This window comes from Pan troglodytes, chromosome 1 (assembly GCF_028858775.2).
Source record: "Pan troglodytes isolate AG18354 chromosome 1, NHGRI_mPanTro3-v2.0_pri, whole genome shotgun sequence".
In the NCBI taxonomy this organism is placed as follows: Eukaryota; Metazoa; Chordata; class Mammalia; order Primates; family Hominidae; genus Pan; species Pan troglodytes.
In genome coordinates, this window is record NC_072398.2 from 136,124,928 (window position 1) to 136,151,473 (window position 26,546).

Below are 26,546 nucleotides of genomic sequence, written 5' to 3' on the forward strand. Positions count from 1 at the left end.
TGTTTATAGAAGGAGGGTTATAAAGCTAGTTTATATTGCTATTCTATCAGAACCAAAGTCAAATTCATTTTCTAATGAAAGTCAGAGTTTTGAGGTACCCTTGGTGTGGATGCCTATTCTGCACCATTTGTGTAAATAGCACCCCTCTCTCCCCCAATTTTCCTCACTTTTTAAATAATGTACTATAATTGTGTAAGTTGCAATTTCCTGGCTATAGAAAACACTCCTGTGGTTACAGGCCTTGAACTATCTCTCTATAATTTAATTTTTTTCAGACTTCTTAAGTGAACCAGAAAATCTGGATCATTTTAAAGCATTAATAGTAACTGCACTTTGTGCTTTGACAGAAGATCTCATCCATCTCGCGCGGAACGCTTCAGGAATAAAAGGGCATCGATTCACACTTGGTTCTGGTGAGAAGCCAAAATCCACATTTTCAACACAGGCGTGCTCCTCCAAAAACACAAAGAGCTTCCCAGAAATCAGAAGATACAAATTAGAAATGTTAATCACTTATAGTTATATAAGTAACAGGAAATTTCTGTCATTTGGTTAATAACTTATTCTGATATGGAATTATCCAATAAATTTCTAAATGTTTTTGCTAGTTTGTAGAAAAAAATTTTATTTTTATTTTATTTTAATTTTTTGGGACGGGATCTCTCTTTGTCACCCAGGCTGGAGTGCAGTGGCTCAATCATGGCTCACTGCAGCCTCCACCTCCTGGGTTCAAGTGATCCTCCTGCCTCAGCCCCCCCAAGTAGCTGGGACTATAGACGTGCACCACCACACTGGGCTAATTTTTGATATTTTGTAGTAACAGGGTCTCATTATGTTGCCCAGGCTGGTCTCAAACTCTTGAGCTCAAATGATCTGCCTGCTTCAGCTTCCCAAAAGTGCTGGAATTACAGGCATGAGCCTGTATTTTTTACCTTGCCCTTATTTTTTGCCTGGCCCTTATTTTTTTTTTTTTTTAATAATTTTTTTTTGAGGCAGGGTCTCACTCTGTCACCCAGATTGGAGTGCAGTGGTGCGATCTCGACTCACTGCAACCTCTGGCTCCTAAGCTCAAGCAATTCTCCCACCTCAGCCTCCTGAGTAGCTGGGACTACAGGTGCACACCACTCACACCAGGCTAATTTCTTGTATTTTTGGTAGAGACGGGGTTTTGCCATGTGGCCCAGACTGGTCGCGAACTCCTGAACTCAAGCAATCTGCCCATTTTCACCTCCCAACATGCTGGGATTACAGATGTGAGCCACTGTGCTTGCCCCCATATTTTTTAAATGTTTATTTATTTTTTTGTAATTATAACCTTTCATAGCCCTCATGCAAGAAAAAAATTAATGTTGGTATTTACCTATTTATGCTAGATATTAATATACAGCAGATTTTAAGCTAAATTTTAAACTAGTATAATTTTATTAATTGAATGTTAGAGGTGGCCTACATTTCTTGCACAAATTCTTCATTCAAATTTCTTCTGATTCTTCTGAATCAGTGTATATTTTAATGGTGTATAATATTTTAGGTGCCTAATTCACCTTATTTATAATTACACAAGAGTAAAGGCAAATAATACTCCTGGTTTAATAACTTTTTAACTCTACTCTTCAGCCTGTCTTTCTCTGAGTAGTTTAAGTAGCTTTTTAATAAGAAACAGGCTTCCTTGACTAACAACTGAAATTAGAAAGGCAAAGAGTGGAGAGCTAAGAAAAAAAAAAAAGGATATTTGACTGTGAAATTACTTATATGAAAAAAAAATACCTTGAAAAGCCTACCAAAGAAAAAGTAATTTCCACTGGGATTAGTTCTAAAGTAAAGAGTAGTAAAGTAATATCTTCCAGCAAAAATTGGAGAGTAACCTTTCCAAATAGAGCCAATTACCAGAGCCCTATGAAGGTAAATGAAAACTCAAATCAGAACGTTCTTCCTGGAGAGCAATAGGCCATGTTTCAGCAGGGACATCCACCCCTCCAAGGCGTGGAAGGAAATGAGGCTCAGGGCATTGCAGTGTGGATTTTGGTTCATTCTTTTATTTGCTTCTGAATCTGAGCCTTGTTTCTTAACTGCCTCCCTTGGCAACCAACTATTACTCCTTGTAACTTCTGTTACAGCATGAGTTGGCCCCTTTTCACATTACTGAAGAAAAAAGCTCGGTGACATATGAATAAAACATTTTTTAACCTGCATTTAAAAAAATATAGAGTAGAGTTTTTCATATATAAAACAACAATAGAAGTTGCTGAAAACTGATTTGAAGGGTTAAAAGTCAGAGCCAACTTTCAGGCCACTTAATTAGATTTCCCACTATTCTGTAAGTAGGCTTATGTTTTCCCAATAAACATTATTTATTTGCTAATTCAATCAAAAAATACAAAATGAGTGCTGATTCTATACAAGACACTGTGTTTAGTGGAAATTTCAGCAAATCTTTATTGAATATGCCCCATAATTAACTGTGGCAGGACTGTGAGTGGTTATTTTTCTGTTGCTTTGCCCTTTTCTGTTCATTCCAAATTTTATTTATTGTTTATGTTTTCTCTTAAAGAGTCAGGATCTTGCTGTGTTGCCCAGGCAGGAATATAGTGGTATGATCATAGCTCACTGCAACCTCGAACTCCTGGGCTCAAGTGATTCTCCTGCCTCAGCTTCCCAAGTAGCTAGAACTATAGGAATGCACCACCACACCTGGCTTTTTTATTTTTTGTAGAGATGGGGTCTTGCTATGTTGCCCAGGCTGGTCTTGAACTCCTGGTCTCAAGCAATTCTCCTACCTGAGCTTCCCAAAGCTCTGGGATTACAGGCGTGACTCACCATGCCTGGCCTGTTGGTTTCTTAATTTTAAAACTTTGGACAATACAGAAATATGCAAAAAAACAGGCCAGGCACTGTGGCTCACACCTGTAATCCCAGCACTTTGGGAGGCCAAGGCGGGCAGATCACCTGAGGTCAGGAGTTCAAAACCAGCCTGGCCAACATGGTGAAACCCCATGTCTACCAAAAATACAAAAATTAGCTGGGTGTGGTGGTGGGCGCCTGTAATCCCAGTTACTTGGGAGGCTGAGGCCAGGAGAATCACTTGAACCAGGAGGCAGAGGTTACAGTGAGCTGAGATCACGCCACTGCACTCCAACCTGGGTGACAAGAGCGAAACTCCATCTAAAAAAAAATAAATAAATATACAAAGTAAACAGTGAAAGTTTCCTGTCACTATCCCAGTTCCACTCTCTAGAAGTAACCACTGTACCAGTTTGAGTTATATCCTGCCAGTGCTTTTTTTCCCCTTCTGTTACATGTATACATATAACAAAGTATGAATTATATATACACACATACATATAACCCTAGAGACAGTGTTGGGTGTTTTTTGGAAGGAGCAGGTTATGGCTAGTTTATAAATCACATCCTATATATTGTCTGCAACTTTTAAAAAAAATTTAATTCTGTACCTTGCTAACTTTCCATGTTGGTTCATACAGGCATGTCGTTATGTTATGTTATGTTATGTTATGTTATGTTATGTTATGTTTTTTTGTGAGACAGGGTTTCACTCTGTCGCCCAGGCTGGAGTGCAGTGCAGCAATCTCAGGTTGCCCAGGCTGGTCTCGAACTTCTGGGCTCAAGCTATCCACCCACCTCAGCCTCCCAAAGTGCTGAGATTACAGGCGTAAGCCACTGCGCCTAGACTGCTTTTTACTTTAAAATGATTGTAAACTATAGTATTGTTGTACCATTTCCTATCATTTTCAGTTTTTCACTAAATGCTGTAGTATTATTTTATTCTGTAAGTTATTTTTAAAAGTACATTTTATACACATTCTGCAAGCACTTTTATAACTTTCCAATTTTACTGCAATAAATATGGGAAATAAAGAAGCCCAAATTAAATAACTTGCTGACATTAAAGGGCTTGTCAACCCTTGCCCACTCTAGCATTCTGCTAGATCAGCAGTCCTCAACCTTTTTGGCACCAGGGACCAGGTTCATGGAAGACGGTTTTTCCACAGATGGTGGAGGATGGTTTCAGGATGAAACTGTTTCACCTCAGATCATCAGGCGTTAGTTAGATTCTCTTAAGGAGTGCACAGCCTAGATCCCTTGCATGCGCAGTTCACAATAGGGTTTGCACTTCTAAGAGAATCTGATGCTGCTGCTGATCTGATAGGAGGCAGAGCTCAGGTGGTAATGCTGGCTCACCTGCCACTCACCTGCTGCTGTGCAGCCCGGTTCCTAACAGGCCACAGGCTGCTACTGATTCACAGCCTGATGGTTGGAGACTCCTGTGCTAGATTGTTGATTGAATTCCTATTCTGAAGTACACCTAGAAGTTAGGAGTATAAATATATGGTGTAGAAACCAGTGTAATAGATATTCCAAACTATTTTTGTTGTGGCCACTATGCCCTCTATTCATATTTTTCAATAATTTACTCAAGCCAGCAATACTGAGTATACTGAGTATATACTAATAGAATTAGTATAATAATATAATACTAATTAGTATAATAATATAATACTAATTCTATTAGTATACTATTCTATTAGTATACTAATTATTAGTATACCATTCTATAGTATACTAATTATTAGTATACCATTCTATTAGTATATTAATTCTATTACTATGCCATTCTATTAGTATACTAATTCTATTAGTATACCATTCTATTAGTATACTAATTCTATTAGTATACCATTGTATTAGTATACTAATTCTATTAGTATACCATTCTATTAGTGTACTAATTCTATTAGTATACCATTCTATTAGTATACTAATTCTATTAGTATACCATTCTATTAGTATACTAATTCTATTAGTATACCATTCTATTAGTATACCATTCTATTAGTATACTAATTCTATTAGTATACCATTCTATTAGTATATAGTATGCTAATTCTATTAGTATATAGTATGCTAATTCTATTAGTATATAGTATGCTAATTCTATTAGTATATAGTATGCTAATTCTATTAGTATATAGTATGCTAATTCTATTAGTATACCATTCTGTTAGTATACTATTATACTAATTCTATTAATATACTAATACAGTATGCTAATACTATACAATTAGTATACTAATACAATGTATACATTGCAATACATTTGCAATGTATATGCAAACTCTACACATACTACTGATTTGGACTCTAGTCTTCTTTAAATCACATTGATATCCCTGGCTGTCCACATTTAGCTTCCTAAAACACTGCTTTGCACAAATAACCCATTATTCCAACATTGTCAATGTTTCCTTAAAATGAAAAAGTATACTTGGAGCCAAAAGCCAATGTCCATTACATTCTTTCTCTCTAAAATCAGAACCAAAAGAAGAGTATCTGCCATTAGTCATACTGTGTTTTGTTTTGGCCCTCCACCTAAGTCGAAATAAGAGGTATAAACATTGAAAAAGAAGAAATAAAGTAATATATGCTATAAATAATTATATCTAGAAACAAAATCAACAAAAGACTATCAAGTAATACAAGTTCAGAAAAGTATCAGATTCAAGCCAAATATGCAAAACTCAATCACTTCCTTATATGCTAGCTTTAACTGTTAGAAAAATAATGAAGAAAGAGACCTAAAATATTAAACACTGGGAAAGGAGCTTGAATAAAAGGAAATGATCAATATGGGCCCAATAGTGAAATCTTATTGAGACATTAAATATGGTAAAAATAAATACAGAAGCATGTTCCTGATGTTTAAAAACTTAACAAAGATTTTCAGTTTTCCCAAATTTATAATGCAGTAGGTGTCAGAATCCTAATGCTTTTAAAAAAAAAAAAAAACTTTGTTTATTCAGCAATAAATATTTGCTTTCCATTTGCCAGGCAATATTATAGATAGTTGGGATACACAAGTGAACAAAAAACACAAAAAAAGTCTGCCATCATGGAGCTCACTCCACTTGACCTGGATGAGAAGACAGTAATACCAGACATAGTGAAGAAGAAAATAGTAAAGTCTGTTAGAAGGTGATCAGTGCTGTGGGGGCAGATTGCACAGGGATGGGGAACTGGGAATTTTGATGGGGTGGAAAAGTTGTGATTGCTCTTAGGACCTTGGAAGTGATGGGGACTCCTGAGAGAAGAGTGTTTCAAGCAGAGGGAAAAGTCTCTGGAAAAGCCATAGAGAAGAATATTCCTGGATGTTGGTGCAATAGCAGGTAATCCTGGTCCCTGGAGGAGAGTGAGTGGAAGGAGAGACACTGAAGAGGAGATGGGAGGAGCGGGCAAAGACCAGATAATTTAGGGCCTTGTAAGCCCTTTTAAAAACTACCTCTCTTAATCTGAGGAAAATAGAGACCTGTTGGAAAGTTTTGCTTGGAGGAGTGACACAATCATACTGTTTTACACAGGTCACTCGTGTGGCTGTGTTACAAATACAACAAAAGCAAAACCAAGGAAATCAGTTAGGAGGTTGTTGCAGAAATCCCAGCAAGAGATAATGTGGCTTGCATCAGGAGGGCCAGGAGTAAGGGAAAATAGTTGGATTCTGGATGTTTTTGAAAGTGGAGTTAACAGAATTTCATGGCAGAAAACAGAGGAATCAAACATGACTACAAAGCTGTTCTAAGCAATTGTAAGAATGGGATTGCCGTCACCAACCCTGGGATGTCTGAAAGGGGAGCATCCCGATCTCCAAGGGTCTTTAAAGTGTTGCCTAGAGGAACCTGGAAACTCCCTGGGATTTAGAGGGACTTCCCAGAACCACTTTGCACAGATTCAAAACCGTTTCCTAAACTCTACACACTTGTGCACTCTCTCTCCCTCCTTCCCTGTCTCCCTTCCTCCCTCATTCCCTTCTCCCTCTCCCCTCCTTCTCTCTCTTCTTCCTCTCCTCTCTCTTCAACCCTCTCTTTCTCTCTCCTCTCTCCCCCTCCTCGCTCCTTCTCCTTTCCTTCTACTTCTCTTCCTTCTCCTCTCTACCTTCCTCCTTCCTCTCCTTCCCCTAAAAGGTCCTTGAAGCTTCAGAAATGGACCAGGCGGGCCCCTCCAAGTGTTGAAGGACTTATATTTTCTTTCCTCTGCAATGTCACTCCCTCATCCTGCCACCAGGTGGCAGTGCACTGCTGATCATTTAGCCGCTGACCTGCATCAGTTCTCAGTAGAGGCGGTAGAGAGCTGAACATAGAGCCTGCAGTCGGCCTTTTAATGCCTCATTCTTTAATGTGAAGTAGGGCTTCTCATCCTCGTCACTATTGACATTTTGGGACAGACAAATCTTCATTGTAGGGGAATGTCCTGTGTGTTACAGGATGTTAGCAGCATCCCTGGCCTTTATCCACCAGATGCCAAGAGTGCTCCCCCAACCCCCACCACCAGTTATGGCAACCCAAAATGTCTCCAGACCTTATAACGTGTGTATGGGGGGCCTCCCCTCCCATCGCCCTTGAGAATCAGTAGTTGAATCAACATCCACAGACTATCAGACATTTGAGGAAAGCCTCTAAAGAGAAAACTAACGAAAGGAACTAGAGAAAAGGGCATTTCAGTGGCAGTGGGGAGTTTAAACGAAAACAATTATGTTCGAAGAAATGAGAGGGCATTATTTCATTAAAACAAGAATAAGACCTATTTTTTAAAAAACTAAGAACAAAAAAAACCCCTTGGCTATTAAAATTTTGATTGCAGCAATAAAAATTCAATGAAAGATTGGAAGATCACATTGAAGAACTCAAGAAAAAGATTAAAAGCCAAAGGAAAACGTAAAAAACAGTAGAGAAAGGCAAGAAAATTAGACAACCAAACTGGATGTTGGAAGTCCATTATTCAGAAGGAACAAGGAAATGGGAAAAGTTCAAAATGAAACAAAATTATGACCCAGGGAAATTTCCAAAACAGAAGGACCCGACTTTTAAAATAAAAGGACTATCCTGAGTCCAGTGAAACTGTAGACACGTCATCTACAGTTTCAGAACTAACGATGAAGAGAAGATACTAAAAACTTCCAGAAAGAACAAGAAAAGGAATCACATTTGAGGTTTCAGAAGTACAGTGGAGCAGTGTCTCAAATGGATTCCTCATGTACCCTCCCACAGAGGGTGTGCCCCACCAAAACAGGGGGCACCCAAAAGGGAGACTCAGTTCCAGGGATCTGGGCCTCAGTCCAGGAGAGAAGGGAAGGGAATTCTCAGGACAGCAGTGAAGGGAGTTCCAGTGTGAAGACTTCATAGGTGGTCCTAGAGAACAAACAGTTGGGAACAGAGCAAAGTGACAGAGAACTCCAGAAGACATGGTGCCAAGAAAGTAACGGGAATGATAAATAACGCGAAGAGTCTGACGAAACTGAGAAGACCAGAAGAACTTTAAAACTGTGTGTATGTGTGTGTGTGTGTGTGTGTGTGTGTATGTTTAAATCAAAGATAAGCAAAGGACAATGAGTGCTTTGAATGCAGAGGAGGGAGAGATCTCTGTGAGCTAGAGTGTTAGGTGGGGTGGGGGCTTCTTCAAAAGAGTAGGGAGATATTGGTTGATTTTTGGTTTTGTCTTTGAATATTTTTCTGTATTTTCTAAAGTTACAATTAGAAAACAGCTATTTTTTAGAAACAAAACTAAGAAGAGATACAAGCCCCAGTGGGAGTAAAAACCTACTAATATGAAATATTTATTTTTTTATGAATATCTAAATAAATATTTTCTACAGAAATAATCCAAACACATACCACAAGCACCAATATTTTGAGGCTCATATCCTTTTATTTTGGAAGTACAAAAGTTTCGCTGCTAGTGTAATAAATAGGGATTCTTTTGGTTTGCATTCTTTTTTTGGTTTTGCATTTTCTGTTTATATAAGAATCAGTGGCAGTTTGGTGGTTGCAGGATTTATCAACCAGCTCTTCTGAAATTAACATGACATTCTTCCACTGAACACCACCTACTGTTTTCCACAAGGTGGGGCGCTAACTTCACACAGTGGACTGAGACTGTGTACAGCTTGCTGAGATGTCTACATTGAGTGTATTTGTTGTTACTTTCCACAGTTCCTAAGCAGTTCTTTTTTCCCTTTCTTTTTTTTTCTTTTTTTTCTTTCTTTCTTTCTTTTTTTTTTTTTTAAAGAGACGGGGTCTCACTGTCTGCCCAGGCTGGGGTGCAGTGGTGCAATCATAGCTCACTGCATCTTTGAATTCCTGGGCTCAAGCAGTCCTGCCGCAGCCTCCCAAGTAACTGGGACTACAGGTAAGGCCCATCACACCCAGCTAATTTTTTAATTTTTGTTTTTGTAAAGATGGGGTCTTGCTGTGTTGCCTACGCTAGTCTCCTTCTGCCTTGGCCTCCCAATCAGTTCTGAAAGAAATGTTTGTAACTGTATAGTTTAAACTGTGGGGTTTTATTTCAGTTTGTCAACTGTAATGTATATTACAACTGGTGGCTTAACATAGTTATGGTTTTGAGTGTGTATAATGTATATGTGCACTTTTCCTCATTCATATGGACCTTAACTTACTGAATTATAGGTAAAGGTAAAAAAAAATCTCTAATTTGAAAGGAGGCCAGTCTAAATGAGCAAAATATTTGAATAAGAAAATATTTGTAATTTACTGCAAATAGAGATTCTGATGTGGCCATTTCAGTGAATAGATTCTTATTTTTGAAATAGTATATCAGGTAGATATATACATGCTTTTAAAGTATTTTAAACAGCTTAATCTCTTAAATTCCTCCCCAAATCTCAATTATTCCTTCCTCTATCTCTAGACCTAAAGCCAGTCAGGTTAAACTTTCTTTAAATCATGTTCTGAACAGATGAAATTAAAATAGCTGTGAATAACATAGTGCAGTTATTTCAACCTTGTGGTAATTTAACCAATTTCCCAGTGCCAGTTAAATTTGTATTCTATGGGATTCTTACAACATGAAGAGCAGTAACATTTTATAATATAGTACTGTTGTTTCTCCATTTCAAAGCAAATTTATGGCATTCTAATCACCAATGTTTGGTTTTAAAAACACAAATAGCACAATTAAAAAAAAATCTATACCATTGAGTACAAACATACAATTTATTTTGTGCTGTTATAAAATCAGGACATGGCCTGTTTTGGAATTCCCTATGTCCTTCCTTTTGTACAAATGGAGGCTGTTAGATCCTTCCAGCCTTTAGGCCCAAGGAAATAATTCTGGTAGTTGCAGTCACACCACGGACAGCATAATTCTAAGCTCTGCATGTGGCCAGGCTGTGACTAGAGATGTACTTACAGTTTTAGTCAGGTTTGACCAAGCAGGTGAGCATGGCAAGGAAGTAAAAGGGAAACAATGGGTGCCGAGGGATACTCCCTTGTCCTTCAAATACCTGGTAGATGCTCACTTTATGGTGCTTATGAAATGTCATGAAGCAACATATGAGTAAAGGAGCTGTGGGTCCTGCTAATAACCAGCTCTGTCATCTTGCGTGAATCAACCCCTCTGGGCCTTAGTCTTCTACTGTGAAATAAGGAGGCCTGGCTGTGATTAGGAATCTTATTTATTTATTTATTTATTTTGAGACAGGGTCTCACTCTGTCACCCAGGCTGGAGTGCAGTGGTTCAATCTTGGCTCACTACAACCTCTGCCTCCCAGGCTTAAGCGATCCACCCACCTCAGCCTCCCCAGTAGTTGGGACCACAGGTGCGAGCCACCACACCTGGCTAATTTTGTATTTTTTGTAGAGATAGGGTTTTGCCGTGTTGCCCAGCCTGGTCTTGAACTCCTGAGGTCAAGTGATCCGCCCACCTCGGCCTCCCAAAGTGTTGAGATTACAGGCGTGAGTCACTGCACCCGGCAGAGATCTCACACCTGGCTTTCAAGTCTGACTTGTCAACGTCAAGCGAGGCTTCTGCTCCAGGCCGTGTTTCTCCAGGGCCTGTCAGCATCAGTCCAGCATCCAGATTCCTGAATATTATCTTCCTAGATTCCCAGTTGTCTTCCTCCGTCCACTTGCCTGCTAGGTCTACCCATTGCTTCAGTTATAGTACAAACTCCTGTCTGTCCCATTTCAACCTAAAATACCTGTGTATGTTTTCTAATATTGATATATTTTATACTTAAAGAGTATTTTACCAACTCAAAATTATGCTCCAAACAAGACCACAGTGAATCATGATGTGCTGTCAGCCTGTTTCCGCTCTTGCTATTTGCTCCCTAGGTCATGACAGTACCGTTCACCCTAGGTAAAAACCTGAGAGTTATCCCAAACTCTCCAGCGTCCTAAATCTCCCTTCTCACTGCTTGTCATCTCCATTCCTCTACCTTAGTGCTGCTGCTGGCCGTCAGGCCTTCAGCATCATTCTTCTGATGTATTTCAGTGATCTCCCCAATGATTGCCCTTCTCTGGTCGTGCCCTCTCCCCTTCTGTCCATTCTCTTCATAATTACTAGACTGGTATTTCTTGAATGCATTTCTGCTCCCATTATTCCGCTCCAACTCCATTTTCTGTTGTTCTCTTTGTTGCTTCTTACGTACCAAAATACAGTTCCCCAGATATTCCATGCTATTTCATGTCTCTCAGCTCTGAACACGCTGCTTCCTCTGGCAAGAAGACCCTTCACCAACCACACCCACACTATTATACTTAGAAAATTTTATATCCTGCACAAGTTAGATCAGGAATCTCTTCATGAAGCCTGATTTACCTTATCAAAGAATAATGTATTGGCTGAGCGTGGTGGCTCACGCCTGTAATCCCAACAATTTGGGAGGCCAAGGTGGGAAGATCATTTGAACCCAGGAATTCCAGACCAGCCTGGGCAACATAGGAAGACCCTGTCTTTAGAAAAAGTTCTTTTTTAAATCAGCAAGATGTGATGGGGCATGCCTGTAGTCCTGGCTACCCAGAAGGCCAAGGTGGGAGAATCGCTTGAGCCCAGGAGGTCAAGGATGCAGTGAGTCATGATCATGTCGCTGCTCTCCAGCCTGGGCAAGAGAGGGAGACCCTGTCTCAAAAAACAAAAAAACTTATAGTTTATCACTTTGTTTTTTTTTTTTTTTGAGGTGAAGTTTTGTTCTTGTTGCCCAGGCTGGAGTGCAGTGGTGCAATCTTGGCTCACTGCAACCTCCACCTCCCAGGTTCAAACAATTATTTTGCCTCAGCCTCCCAGGTAGCTGGGATAACAAGTGCCCATGACCACACCTGGCTAATTTGTTTTTTGGGGTTTTTGTTTGTTTGTTTGTTTGTTGTTTTTGAGATGGAGTCTCACTCTGTCACCAGACTAGAGTGCAGTGTCACGATCTTGGCTCACTGCAACTTCCTCCTCCTGGGTTTAAGCAATTCTCCTGCCTCAGCCTCCCAAGTAGCTGGGACTACAGGCACGTGCTACCATACCCAGCTAATTTTTGTATTTTTAGTAGAGACAAGGTTTTACTATGTTGGCCAGGATGGTCTCAAAACTCCTGACCTCAGGTGATCCAAACACCTCGGCCTCCCAAAGTGCTGGGATTACAGGCATTATAGGCGTAAGCCACCGCGTGTAGCCAATTTTTTGTATTTTTAGTAGAGACAGGGTTTCACCATGTTGGCCAAGCTGGTTTCAAACTCTTGATTCAGGCGATCCATGTATCTTGGCCTCCCAAAGTGCTGGGATTACAGGTGTGAACCACCGCACCTGGTCCAGTTTATTACTTCTTACTTGGTGCTAACATTATGTTTAATAATTGTTTCATATTATAGTTATCCCTTTGACTGCAATTATCACTTTTCCTGTGCTGTCCTGATAGACTGCAGTGAGTTCCTTGTGAATGTCTTATTCACCTCTGTTTCCCTAGCCCAGTTCCTGTCACCTGGCAGGTGCTTGTTGAAAGTTTAATGAAGAAACAAGTGAATGAATCCATGCTTAGAGAGTACAGCTCTGAAATTCAATGTCGTAAACAATTGTTTCATACATGATTTTAATATATATATTTTATTTTAAGAAAAGGAATGCAATTTTCATACCATTTTAAGGACAAAGGAAGGGTGCTTCAACTTCAAGTGACATAAACCTACGCTTAAAATTGGCTTGTACAATAAAGGGAATTTGTCAACTTACAAAACAGGAAAAATTCAGTCTTATTTCTGGCGAGGCTTGGTCCGGTTGCCCAGGGATATCCCTATAGCAAGAGTTGTCTCTCTGCTCTGTCTTCTGCAGTGGCAGCTCCACTGGGCTTCCCACAGTGCTGCCTCCAGCAGCTCCAAGCTCTCTCATTAGGGTAACAAAAACCTGTAGCACCTCCTGGCCTCATGTCTCTTCCTCTTCATGAGGAAGAAGAGGATCTCTTACAGCATATGGGAGAGAGAGCTCCAGCAAACATCTCCTGCCGCATGGTACTCCAGTGGGGTTATACTCCCATCTTTCAGCTAATCATTGTAGCCAGGAATGATTCCTCCATGTTGCTTCAGCCATTCCAGGCCTACTCTTAGAGGCAGGGTTAGGGGTGAAGGGGACAGGCGGCAAATACCACCAAACCGTCCGGCTGAGAATATGAGAGGAATGAGTTACCCAAAGGAAAATTGCGATATTGTCAAAAGAAGGAGTCAATAAAGGCTGAGAGAGAATAAATGTGCATTATAAAAGGCTTTAAAAATCTTTTGAGCCGGAATCTCATAATTTTTTCAGAAACAAACTACTTTGTTTTTCCCTGAAGTCTCAGACCACCAGGCAAGGAGAGGCTTCTGGAGGTTAAGTGAAGGGTGGTTTCAGTCCCTGGGGCAGAGCTGGAGTGCAGCCTCGTTTCTCTTTGACAAGCCAGTCTTGGAGCCAGCTGTGGGATCATGGTGGCTAGTTAAGGATCCCTGATCTCAGCCAGCCCTCCTTGCTTCACAGTGGGACACTGAGGTCCAGAGAGCTTGATTCATGCAAAGTAAGTGGTTATCAGCAGGACCCATCTTGGGACTGTATTAGTCTGTTCTCATGCTGCTATAAAGAACTGCCCGAGACTGGGTAATTTATAAAGAAAAGAAGCTTGGGCCAGGCGCGGTGGCTCACGCCTGTAATCCCAGCACTTTGGGAGTTCGAGGTGGGCGGATCACCTGAAATCAGGAGTTTGAGACCATCCTGGCCAACAGGGTGAAACCCCGTCTCTACTAAAACTACAAAAATTAGCCAGGTATGGTGGCGCATACCTGTAATCCCAACTACTTGAGAGGCTGAGGCCGGAGAATTGCTTGAACTTGGGTTGTAGAGGTTGCAGTGAGCCGAGATCGCACCACTGCACCCCAACCTGGGCGACAGAGTGAGACTCCATCTCAAAAAAAAAAAAAAAAAAAAAGAGGTTTAATTGACTCACAGTTCCACATGGCTGGGGAGGCCTCAGGAAACTTGGAATCATGGAGGAAGGCATCTCTTCACAGGGTGACAGGAGGGAGAATAAGTGCCCAGCAAAGGGGGAAGCCCCTTATAAAACCATCAGAACTCATGAGAACTAACGCACTATCACAGGGGAACTGCCCCCATGATTCAATTATCTCCACCTGGTCCTTCCCATGGGGGTTATGGGAACTACAATTCAAGATGAGACTTGGGTGGGGACACAACCAAACTATATCAGGGGCCCACAGCACCCTCACTCATATGACACTTCATGGCATTTCATCAGCACCATAAAGTATCTACCAAGTACTTGAAGGACATATAAAAAAAATTTTGTGGTAAATTATGGTCATCTTGATTTCATAATGATTAGTTGAACCATCCAACATACATTTAAAAATATACATTGCATTATTTTTAAATAGTTATGAAAGAAAGCTGAAACCATTTTTGGTTGAATGAAATTTTACCATTTTAACTTTGTCTTGTTTCCAGGACTTTTCAGTCGTGTGGCATTCACTAAATAATAAATGTATTGTATGTTTCAGTGTGTGGTAACAGCAAAGAATGACTTCATCAACCACTTGATCTCCTCTGTTGTGGTTTATGATGCCATCTGGATTCTTTGGTGGAATTATTTCCATCTAAATCACTATAAACTCCTATTTAGTTTTCACAAATCTAAAGCCAGATATGTTTGTGGTTTTTAACAGTGATGTAATTCTGGAACATACTTTGAAAGTTACAAGTTGTCATATACTGTTAGTATTTAACTCAGTGTTTCATATACTATCAGACACTAGAAGCCTGAACAAAATCCATTTCTCTGTTTTTTCACTCTTCAGCATCCTACTTTTCTTATCTCTCTTGCCACCATACATTTGATTATACATCAGTCAAGTTCATATAGGGAGCGTTGGGAGGCCTTGTGGGCATACAGAGTACTATGGGACATGGCCCTGTTCTACAGAAATTAGGAAGCTGAGATGGAAAGGTTGTTTCACTGTTTCACTAAAATATGTCTTCTTCTATATGATAGAGAATAAAAAAGAGTCTTACTTCTTTGGCCAATAGTGTGAAAGAGACTGGATTATATTGAAGACAGGTAAATTTTGCAGGATATACACATTGAACTACAAAGAAAGAAGAGAGAAAGAGACAGAGACGAAAGAAAGAGAGAAAACAAAACAAAACAAAACAAAAACATCCTTTCTAGGAACATATAACCCAGCTGACTGCCAGGTAGGAGCAATAGCAGGACAGCAGAACTTGCCATAAGGGCCTTGAGGCCTAAAGTTCAACAGGAAAGTCTCAAAATTTCTGAGGTCCTGTTGTGTTCTTATTTTGATTTTTCCCCTAAAAGGCTTAGGGAATGTGTGGGGGTAGGTGGCGGGCGGTCACTGGTAACAGTGGTAGGTGGGTTTGGTAACCCAAGCCTACAGTGCAAAACAGGGCACAGAGGGCAAAGAGAGAGGAGGAGGCAGGGAGCTTAGTTCCTGTAGAGGCAGGGAAAGAGACAACAAACTCTATGGGTTTGAGAGTGGGTGATTTGAAAAATCAAGGAAGAAAAAGGAAATGGATCAGGATGAGTAGTTGGCTATACATAAGAGTAGCAGGAGGCAGGGAATAAACTTTGTGGTTCAGCTCCTTATATGTTGGGGAAGTCAGCTCCTCAGCAGTGAGACACAGAGATCCAAGCAAGGTCTAGAGAAGGAGGTGAGTCAGCAGCATATTTCAGAACACATGGAAGACCTGGGTTCAGGTCCTGGTGCTGTCACTTTAGGAAAGTCCAGATTCCTCATCTGCAAAGTGAGAAAGTTGGAATAGTATGTCCCTTAAAACCCTGAGATGTCATGAGGTTAAGAGCCAGCATCTTTCCCATCACCATCCAGCATGGACTAGACTTCTAGAAATTATAATGATAGTCATTTGTCTGTTCAGCAAGTTATTTACCAAGTACCCATGATGTGCAAAACATCAGGCAGTGGGATTGTAGCAGTGAGCAAGATGAAATCCTTTTCTCTCATGGAGCTTGCATCACTGGAAGAGGGGCAGACTACATACAATCACATATACACATAAATGAACAAGTTAATTGGAGGTAGTGGTGATTGCTATGAAGATGGTAAAACAAGACAGTGTGGTGGAGAGAGACCACATATTTGGAGAAGAACTGTCTCCCCTCTGAGTGGGTAATGTTTAGACAAGATCTGATGTGCAGGAAGGAGCTAGCTGTGAGACAGTCTGGGAGCAAATCAAACTTGTTAGAATGAGCATACAAGGCCCTCAGGAAGGAGTGAGTCTGACACATTCAAAGAACAGACAGAAGACCAGTGTGGCTCAAGTGAATGAACAAGGAGGAATTAGAGATGTGAGCCAGCACCAGATTACATGGGACCTTGGGAGCAACTGTAAGGCATTTGGACTTGGTGCAGTGGAAAGCCTTTGTGGGATTTTAAGCAGGAGAATGAAAGGATCTGCTTTACGTTATAAACAGATGGGTCTGGCAATTCTATAAAGAATAGATTGTAGGGGAGCAAGAGGAGAAGCAAAGAGACTAGTTAAGAGGCTGTTGAAGTAGTCAAGGTGAGAGATGGTAATGACTTGAATTGTGGGAGTAGCCGAGACATGTGGAATAAGTGGTTAGCTATGGAATGTGTATAGAAGTTTTGGGAGAAGGAAACATGGGGGCAGCCTCCTCTCTCCTTTCGGTCCCTGGCAACCTCATAGGTCTTCATATCTAGAAGGAAATCTATGATAGATTTTACTGTTGATTTGTTGATTTCTACCTTGGGAATACAGAAGGAGTAGCCCATTGTGGTGGCAAATATAATAGTTTTAAGTCACTGTAGAAAGGCCTAGTGGATAGAGGAATACAAATATATATATATATTTGTGTATATATATGTGTGTGTGTGTGTGTATATATATATGTGTGTGTGTGTATATATATATGTATGTATGTATGTATGTATTTCTCAGCCCCCGTAGGATGGATTGAGATCCAGTTTAGCAGCCTACAGTGTCCCTCAAAGGAAGAACTACTTTCCTTGGTCTATAGGAATCCAGGAAAAGACTGGCCCTGCTAGGGTTATGTGGCCACTCCTGAACCAAATGGTAGTTCTGGGAGTGGGAGGTAGGGGTGGTAAAATGATGGAGCAGGCATCTTTTATGTCTTGCATCCCATTATAGGACATGAAGCTGGGTCAGGAACAGTTCCCTTAGAGCAAAGGTACAGACTAACAAAAACAACGTCTATAAAGATGCCTTCATTTGGATTTCTCCAGATGTCAGAACCCCTAGGTAATTCCTGGCCAAAGGTCATAGCAGGCCTGAATTGTAGCTGTCTGAACCTCTGTCTCATTCCCTTGTCTTCAAAGGAAACTTTAAGACCAGAATATAAGCCTTGTATTGATTATTTTTCATTGACTTCTTTATATAGTTGATTTTATTTTCTAAAGCTATGTAAAATAATAAAAACTCTCTTAAGATTTTGCCACAGCCTGGCTCTCAGTGTTTCCTTTAAATGACACAGGACATCAAGTAACCCAGCACCCAATTTCTGTGTCAAGTATAGGTAATCTGAGGGCACTGTCCCTGTCAGGATGGCCTGGGTTCCCATCTACTTGACTGCCTGGCAGCATAGCAGGTATCATAGAAAAACAGTGGGGCAGAGAGTTTTTGAAGCAGTGTTAGATGCAGAAGGGGATGCCCTGCTGCTCTAATTGGCAGGCTCCTTTCCCCTTTGTGTGCATACCTCAAAGCCTCAGCACACTCCTCTCTCATGGTCCTATTTTCTGGAAAGAGGACCCACAGAGGCTTTTCACCTAGAACATGTTAGGGAAGGGGGGCATTTGTCTTTGATTCCTTTGTGTCCCTCCTTCCTGTTTCCCCAACCTTTGGGGTTTGGTGCCTTCTAGCTTTGGCTGTTTATAAATCCACAATTCCCTGCGCTACCCCAGCCTCTCTCCTCTAGCTTCATGAATTCCATTCAGTTCAACCCATTTAAAGAGTGGCCCTTGCAAATAAGGCTTTAAGTATGCACTCTCAAATTACCCCCCTTGTGTCCTTTCTATATTCTAAATACATCTCAGCTAGGTGATAGGAAGATGGAATTGATTTATATTACTGTGTAATGACATATTGAATTATTTATTCAATAATTTTTTTTTTTTTTTACTACAAACTATAACCAAGTACTCTTACAAGCACTGAGATTGCAGTGATTAAAGTTCCTGGCCCAGGGCCAGGCGCAGTGGATCACGCCTGTAATCCCAGCACTTTGGGAGGCCGAGGTGGGCAGATCACCTGAGGTCCGGAGTTGGAAACCAGCCTGACCAACATGGTGAAACCCTGTCTCTACTAAAAATGCAAAAATTAGGTGGGTGTGGTGGTGCGTGCCTGTAGTCCCACCTACCCGGGAGGCTGAGGCAGGAGAGTCTCTTGAACCCAGAAGATGGAGGTTGCAGTGAGCTGAGATCGTGCCACTGCACTCCAGCCTGGATGACAAGAGCTAAACTCCGTCTAAAAAGTAAGTTCCTGGCCTCCTTGTGTAAGTTATGTTCTAATGGAGGAGACAGCAATACATAAATAAATAAGTATATAATATGCCAGTATAGTAGATGTTATTTTAAAGCACACAGAAAGTTTGGTGATGGAGGAGGGAAGAATATGTGTACGTGGGGATGGGGAGAGGGGAGGATGGGGATATTTTAGAAAGGCTAGTCAGGAAAGATATCTCTGAGGAGAACTGATATGCTACAATGGTGGGGGGATGTGTAGGTGGAGACTTGGATTTATAGAGCAGTCTTTTTAGTAGGATTTTCAGTTACCTGAACTTACTGTCAAAAAATAATGTGAGAAAGATCGGATAGGATTTGGAAGTGGAGGCTTCTCTAGTTTAGAGCTGTAAGCCAGAGAGTGGCACCAGATGGACTCTCCTGTCCCGTGCCAGTCATTGTTAATGTCACAGTTAGGGCTTCCACCTTGGCTTTCTTTCCAGCCACCACTTCAACTTTCATCCCTGACTTTGATGCAGATTCTCCCATCATATTGACTCTTCAGGCTGTGCTGAACAAGTATCCTGCCCTCTGACTTGGAAGAGGCTCCTCATTGCCCTACCCTGTGGATAACCATGTGCTTTATTATTTAAATTGATACTTCTGAGAGCATGGGGCACTATCAATAATTATGCTGAGACAACAGGTGTAGGCTGAGATCCACCTCTGCAGTCTAGATGATTGGTCACTGTAGGCATGTGGTCATTGGCTGAGCTAGCTCCAGCACACAAATGGAACCAAGACTCCCCTCCCAGCTAAACTTCTGGTCTGGAGACTGGGAGGTTGGCTCCTCGTATGGTACATCCACAAGTAAAAAGAGAGGTCATCAAACTTTAGTTACTGGTCTTGTTGCCTTACCCTCAGGCCTGATTTTCTATTTTATATCTTGGAGGTCCCTCAGTTCCCACCCCAGAACATGCTTGCACTAGTTTCTATTCTTCTGAAAATGGACTGAGACTTCCTAAACCCATTTTCTTAACTGCTCCAGGCTGCTGCCAGGGATGAGATGTAGACTTTCTTCCACGTCCAGGTCTAGGAAAGCTATCTCCAGCCCCAGACGCTCTTGCATAGGCTTTACCAGGCTTGGATGTTTACGTCCTTGGAGCCAAGGTGTAATCAGGGGAGCCAGAATCAAACTGATCATCCTTCCAGTCCTGGTGACACTGTCTGGATATAATCCAGAAATGTTGTTCATTGCTGCTGCTTCGTAAAGTTGTATGCTCACAGCCTTAACAAAATTAAAGGAACATGATAAACACCCATGCTTTTTTAAATAAAATATTATAGGTATTGAGATTAGGCCACACAATTTGGTGGAAGTAACAGCCAAAAAAACTTCTATGATGGAATTCTACTGAATTATTTTTATCACAATAATAACAATGACATGACATCTTACTGGATTCAAATGTAGTTTGTAGTATAGGTCCACAGTCCCTTAGTCTGAAATCCTAAAGAGCTCTGAAAACTGGAAAAAAAAAAAAATCCAGTTTGTCACAAGCTTATTTAACGGCAAAACCTGATTTGAATCAGCATGAAGCTTATAGTCTTTATTTATCCTGTTTAGTGTGAATATTCATGTATTGTTGCAGAGATATTAATGTTTTATTTCTTTCCCAAACTTCAAAAAAGGATATTATATAATATGTGATATATAAACCATATTACCTGTCCAAACACTTCTGACCCAAAAGGTTTCTGAGAAGGGATTTTGACTCTACAGTACTGCTTGGCCTATTACTTGTTTTTCAATTAGTAATCTCCACAACTTAGATGAGCATAAACCTCAAACAATTTGCTATTGCTTCTGAGTGGTTTATAGTTTGGGAACTACTCAGTATTAGTTTCTAGTTCAATATTTAGTACCTTAGCTTCTGGAAGGAAAAACATTGATTTGATAAAAGATTGATAAATAAATAAAAATAGTGGATACATATTGAGCCCAGGTCTCCCATTCTACACTGGTATACCATGGAGAGATGAGAAAATATTCTTTGCCATCATATGAAGAAGCAGAGTGGTCACACATTTCCATTTTCACTTTGTGCTGAGTCTGTAAGAACTGCACTCATGTTCTCTTGGAGCATAATAGAAGCCTCCAAACACAATTTCACACCTTTTTCTGAGTGCAAGAATGTAGTTATATGCTTTTCACTGGTTTAGAAAAAGGCTTTTCTATCTTCTTTTCTCAAGGAACATATTGTTTCTCAAGGCCAAGGGGAAAGGAAGAATGTATTAATTATTCTGTTCTTTTCTTTCTGACTTAACTGTGTGGTAGCCAGGCTCCAAGAAAGCCCTCAATGATTCTCACTTCCTGGTGTTCACATTCCAGTGTAGCCCCTTCCATATCAAATAGGGTTGATCTGTGTAACTAATATCAAAATATCAGAAATATCAAAATGTGACTTCTGAGGTCAGGTTATAAAAGATGTGACAATTTCTGCCTTGCCTCCTCTTGGAGCACTTACTTTTAAGAGGCTAGCTGTTGCATAATGAGAACACTTAATTAAGGAGCCCTATGGAAAGATCCATTTGGCAAGGAACTAAGGACACCAACCAGCAATCAGCACTAAATGGCCAGCCATATGAGTGAGCCACCTTGGAAGTGGATTCTCCTGCCCCAGTCAAACCTTCAGATGACTACAACCCCAGCCACCCACTTGATTTCAAGTTCATGAGTCACTGCAAGCCACTAAGCCACTCTTCGTTCCTGACCCACAGAAACTGTGAAAAACAGAATATACTTATTGTTTTAAGCTGGTAAATTTGGAGATAATTTGTTACACAGAAATAGGTAACCAATATATCTGGAATTTTGATTCAAGGAAAATATGTTGGTTTCTCTTGATTATGAAAATATCACTTTCTTGTTGCAAATTTTAAACATATTCAAAGTTATTCTGACCTGAAAAATGAAAATATCCTGTAATATCATCTTCTCTGTAATTTCTGGCATGTAGTTCCAGTTCCAGATTTTTTTTCTTTTTCTTTTTTTTGAGGCAGACTCTTGCTCTATCGCCCAAGCTGGAGTGCAGTGGCATGATCTCTGATCATTGCAAACTCTGCCTCCAAGGTTCAAGCAATTCTCCTACCTCAGCCTCCCAAATAGCTGAGACTACAGGCACCCAACTAATTTTTGTATTTTTTGTAGAGAATAGGGTTTCACCATGTTGGCCAGGCTGGTCTCAAACTCCTGACCTCAGAAGATCCACCTGCCTGGGTCTCCCAGAGTGCTCTCATTACAGGTGTGAGCCACTGTGCCCAGCCCAGTTCCAGATTTTTTTTAATGAAAATACTCATGCATGGCCGAGTATAGTGACTCAACCCTATAATTCTAGCACTTTGGGAGGCCAAGGTGGGTAGATCACTTGAGCCCAGAAGTTCAGGACCAGACTGGGCAACATGGCGAGAACCTGTCTATACAAAAAAATTAGCTGGACATGGTGGCCCACACCTGTGGTCCCAGCTACTGGAGGCTGAGGTGGGAAGATCTGGGTATGGTGGCATGTGCCTGTGGTTCCAGCTACTTGGGAGTCTAAGGTGGGAGGATCACCTGAGCCCAGGGAGGTCAAGGCTGCAGTGAGCTGTGATTGCACCATGCACTCCAGCCTGAGCAACAGAGTGAGACCTTGTCTCAAAAAAAACCAAACTAACAAATACTGATGTGTGTATGTATGCATGTGAGTATTTTGTTAATTGATGCTGGATTATATTAAACATGCTGTCTTCCAACTTGCATGATTCACTTAACGTGTCTTGGGATATCTTCCATACGAGTTCATATAGTTCTATGTCATTTGTTAATATATCTCCATATATTTTACTGTATGCACTTCTCCATTCCCTACTGGAGAATATTTGGTCTAATTTCAGTTTCCACAAATACAAACAATGATACAGTGGGGTAATCTGTGGGATATATTTCCAGAAGCAGAAATGCTGGATCGAAGGAAGACACATTTAAAGTTCTGATAGATATTTCCAGATTGCCCTCCCAAAAAGTTGTACCCATGTATTTACCCAGTGAATGTAAATGTCTATTTCCCCATACTCTCAACAACACTGGTTATCCACTGTCGTTGCCAATCAGGTAGGCGAAAATGACTTGTTTTCTGTTGTGCTTGTTAGCCATCTTTTTACATGTTTATCATTATTTGTATTTCTTCTGTTTGGAGTTATCTGTCTGTCTTTGCCCATCTTGATACTAGGTTACTTGTCTTACATATTGACTGGTAAGAATTCTTTGTATATCAGCAGGTTAAATTCTTTGCCTGAAACATAGTTTATAGAAACTTCCCCCAACTTATTGTTCAAACTGACTTTAACATTTTTTGAATCATAGGAACTTTTTTGTCATATGTGATCCCATCTGATGTGTTATATAAAGCATGAGATAGGCATTACAACTCTAATTTAAAAGTGGTTAGAATGAAAATTTAAAATAAGAAAGCATTTCTGTTTCTACAGCTGTTAATTGTTACTATGTTTAACTTTGATATCAGTGACTCAGTTGATTTGGATTCCATTTGTTTCCTTCTAGTATACCAAATACTACATTCACCGAATTCCAAGAAGCCGGGAGGTTCAGCAGTCCTGGCCCTCCACCGTTTTCACCACCTTGCACTCCATGTGGCTCTCCTTTCCCCTAATTCACCGGGTGAAGCCAGATTTGGTAAGTAAGACCATCACTAAGGAGAGGGAAAGTAACTCCCTGTAGATCTTTCGTTAGTAACAGGACATACTGTTTTCTTAAACAGCTACCATTTATTAGTGTGCCAGGTAGTATGCAAGACCCTGAACTGGCTGGTGCCTTGATCTTGGACTTCCCAGGCTCCAGAACTGTAAGAAATAAATATCAGTTCTTTATAAGCCACCCAGTTTATCGTATCTCATTATAGCACCTGAAATAGACTAAGATATCATCCTTGGATTTTTGTGACTTTTATCACAAAGCACTCTTTCTCCTGCCTCAGCCTCCTGAGTAGCTGGGACTACAGGTGCATGCCACCAAGCCTTGCTAATATTTGTATTTTTAAGAGAGATGGGGTTTCACCATGTTTTCCAGGCTGGTCTTGAACTCCTGACCTCAAGTAATCTGCCCGCCTCGGCCTCCCAAAGTGCTGGGATTACAGGCATGAGCCACTGCGCCTGGCCTGTGACCAGTAATCTTTGATGTTATTGTTGTAATTGTTTGGGGACAGTGTGAATCATGCTTACATAAGACAGTGAACTTAATCAATAAATGTATGTGATCTGACTGCTCCAACAGCCTGCTGTCCTCTCTCTGTCTCACACACACATACACACACACACACACACACACACACACACATTCCTTGGGCTTCTCTGTCTATGAGACACAACAATATTGAAATTAGGCCAATTAATAACCCTGCAGTGGCCTCTCAGTGTTCAAGTGAAAGGTAGTATTTCTTATGTTTCACATTTTAAATCACAAGCTAGAAATGATTAAGCTTAGTGAGGAAGGCATTTGCAACAGGCAGTTAGTCAAGTTGTGAATGCAAAGTAAAAGTTCTTGAAGGAAATTAAAAGTGCTACTCCAGGCTGGGTGCGGTGGCTCACACCTGTAATCCCAGCCCTTTGGGAGGCCGAGGCAGGCGGATCACAAGGTTAGGAGATCAAGGCCATCCTGGCTAACACAGTGAAACCCTGTCTCTACTAAAAATACAAAAGATTTGCCAGCCGTGGTGGTGGGCGCCTGTAGTCCCAGCTACTCGGGAGGCTGAGGCAGGAGAATGGTGTGAACCCCGGAGGCAGAGCTTGCAGTGAGCTGAGATCACACCACTGCACTCCAGCCTGGGCGACAGAGCGAGACTCCATCTCAAAAAAAAAAGTGCTACTCCTGTGAACACACTGGTTTCACGATAAGTACATGACATAGCCTCATTGCCGATATGGAGAAAGTTTGAGTGGTCTGGATAGACTATCAAACCAGTCACATTCCCTTAAGCCAAACCTAATTCAGGACAAGGTCCTAATTCTCTTTAATTCTGTAAAGACTGAGAGAGGTCAGGAAGCTGCAGAAGAAAAGTTTGAAGGTAGCAAAGATTGGTTGAGACTTAAGGAGAGAAGCCATCTCCATAGCATAAAAGTGCAAGGTGAAGCAGCAGGTACTGATGTAGAAGCTGCAGCAATTTATCCAGAAAATCTAGTTAAGATAATTGATTAAGGTGGCTACACTAATCAACATGTTTTCCATATAAACAAAACTGCCTTATATTCGACGATGTCATTCAGGACTCTCATGGCTAAAGAGAAGTCAATACCTGGCTTCAAAGCTTCAAGGGACAGGCTGATTCTATGTAGCTGTTGACTTTAAGTTGAAGCCAGTGCTCATTTACCATTCTGAAAATCCTCAGGCCCTTAAGAATTATGCTAAATCTATTCTGCCTGTGCTCTGTAAGTGGAACAACAAAGCCTAGATGACAGCACATCTGTTTACAGGATGGTTTGCTGAATATTTTAAACCCACTGTTGAGACCTACTACTCAAGAGACAAAGCTTCCTTTCAAAATATTACTGCTCTTGATATATTGGGCTGGATGTTTTTATTTAAAAAAATACAAAATATACTGCTCATTGACAATGCACCTAATTACCCAAGAGCTCTGATGGAGATATACAAGGAGATTAATATCTTTATGCCTGCTAACACAGCATCTATTCTGCAGCCCATAAATCAAGGCATAATTTTGACTTGCAAGTTTTATTATTTAAGAAAACATTTGTAAGGCTGTAGCTGCCATAGATAGTGATTCCTCTGATGGATCTGGACAAAGTCAATTGAAAACCTTCTGGAAAAGATTCACCATTCTAGATGCCATTAAGAACATTCTTGATTTATGGGAAGATGTCCATAAACAGGAGTTTGGGAGAAGTATATTCCAGCCCTCCTGCATGACTTTGAGAGGTTCAAGACTCAAGTGGAAGAAGTAATTGCAGAGGTGATGGAAGTAGCAACAGAGCTAGAATTAGAAGTAGAGCCTGAAGATGTGACTGAATTCCTAAAATCTCATGATGAAACTTGACTAGGACCCTATTCTGTGACAGGATTTATACTGTGCACTCGAGGTATAAAAGTAAACACAGCTCTACCCCTGAGTGGACTGAGGTGATCTGTGAAAATGGCTCGCTATTCACTTGACCCAGAAAAATCCCACAAGTCATGCAAACCAAGTTGTTCAAGTCTTCATGTTCACTTTAAGAACATCCATGAAATTGCCCATGCCAGAGAGACCTAAGTAACCAAGATGTTATGTAACTCCAATTTTCTTTAGACATGTATTAGATTCTGCCAATATTAGCTAACTTGCTCAATTGAAAAGTTATCCAGTATTTTAAAAAATATCTTTAATGCAGCAGGTACTAAAAGGGATGAATAAAACAGCTCTTCAGGAAGCTTATACTTTGGCTTCAGGGAAAATGGAGTAAAGAAACAACAGGTAGACTTGAAATACAGATTAATTCAGTTGAAAATAGAGACCCTATTTAAAAGGCTGCGCGCGGTGGCTCATGCCTGTAATCCCAGCACTTTGGGAGGCTGAGGCGGGCGGATCACGAGGTCAGGAGATCGAGACCATCCTGGCTAACACAGTGAAATCCCATCTCTACTAAAAATACAAAAAAATTAGCCAGATCGAATGAGTAGGCTGATCTCATATTCTCTTGAAAATATACTCCTAAAGA

General features: G+C 40.7%; 1 protein-coding gene across 1 annotated transcript in view; it reads left to right on the plus strand.

Moving 5' to 3' along the window:
- Positions 1–26,546, plus strand: part of ALG14 (ALG14 UDP-N-acetylglucosaminyltransferase subunit) — a 92,828-nt gene that overhangs the window by 23,657 nt on the left and 42,625 nt on the right. The window contains exon 3 of the mRNA XM_016922899.4: positions 23,380–23,511. Within this exon, the coding sequence (XP_016778388.1) occupies positions 23,380–23,511 (132 nt within the window). The remainder of the gene's footprint in view (positions 1–23,379; positions 23,512–26,546) is intronic.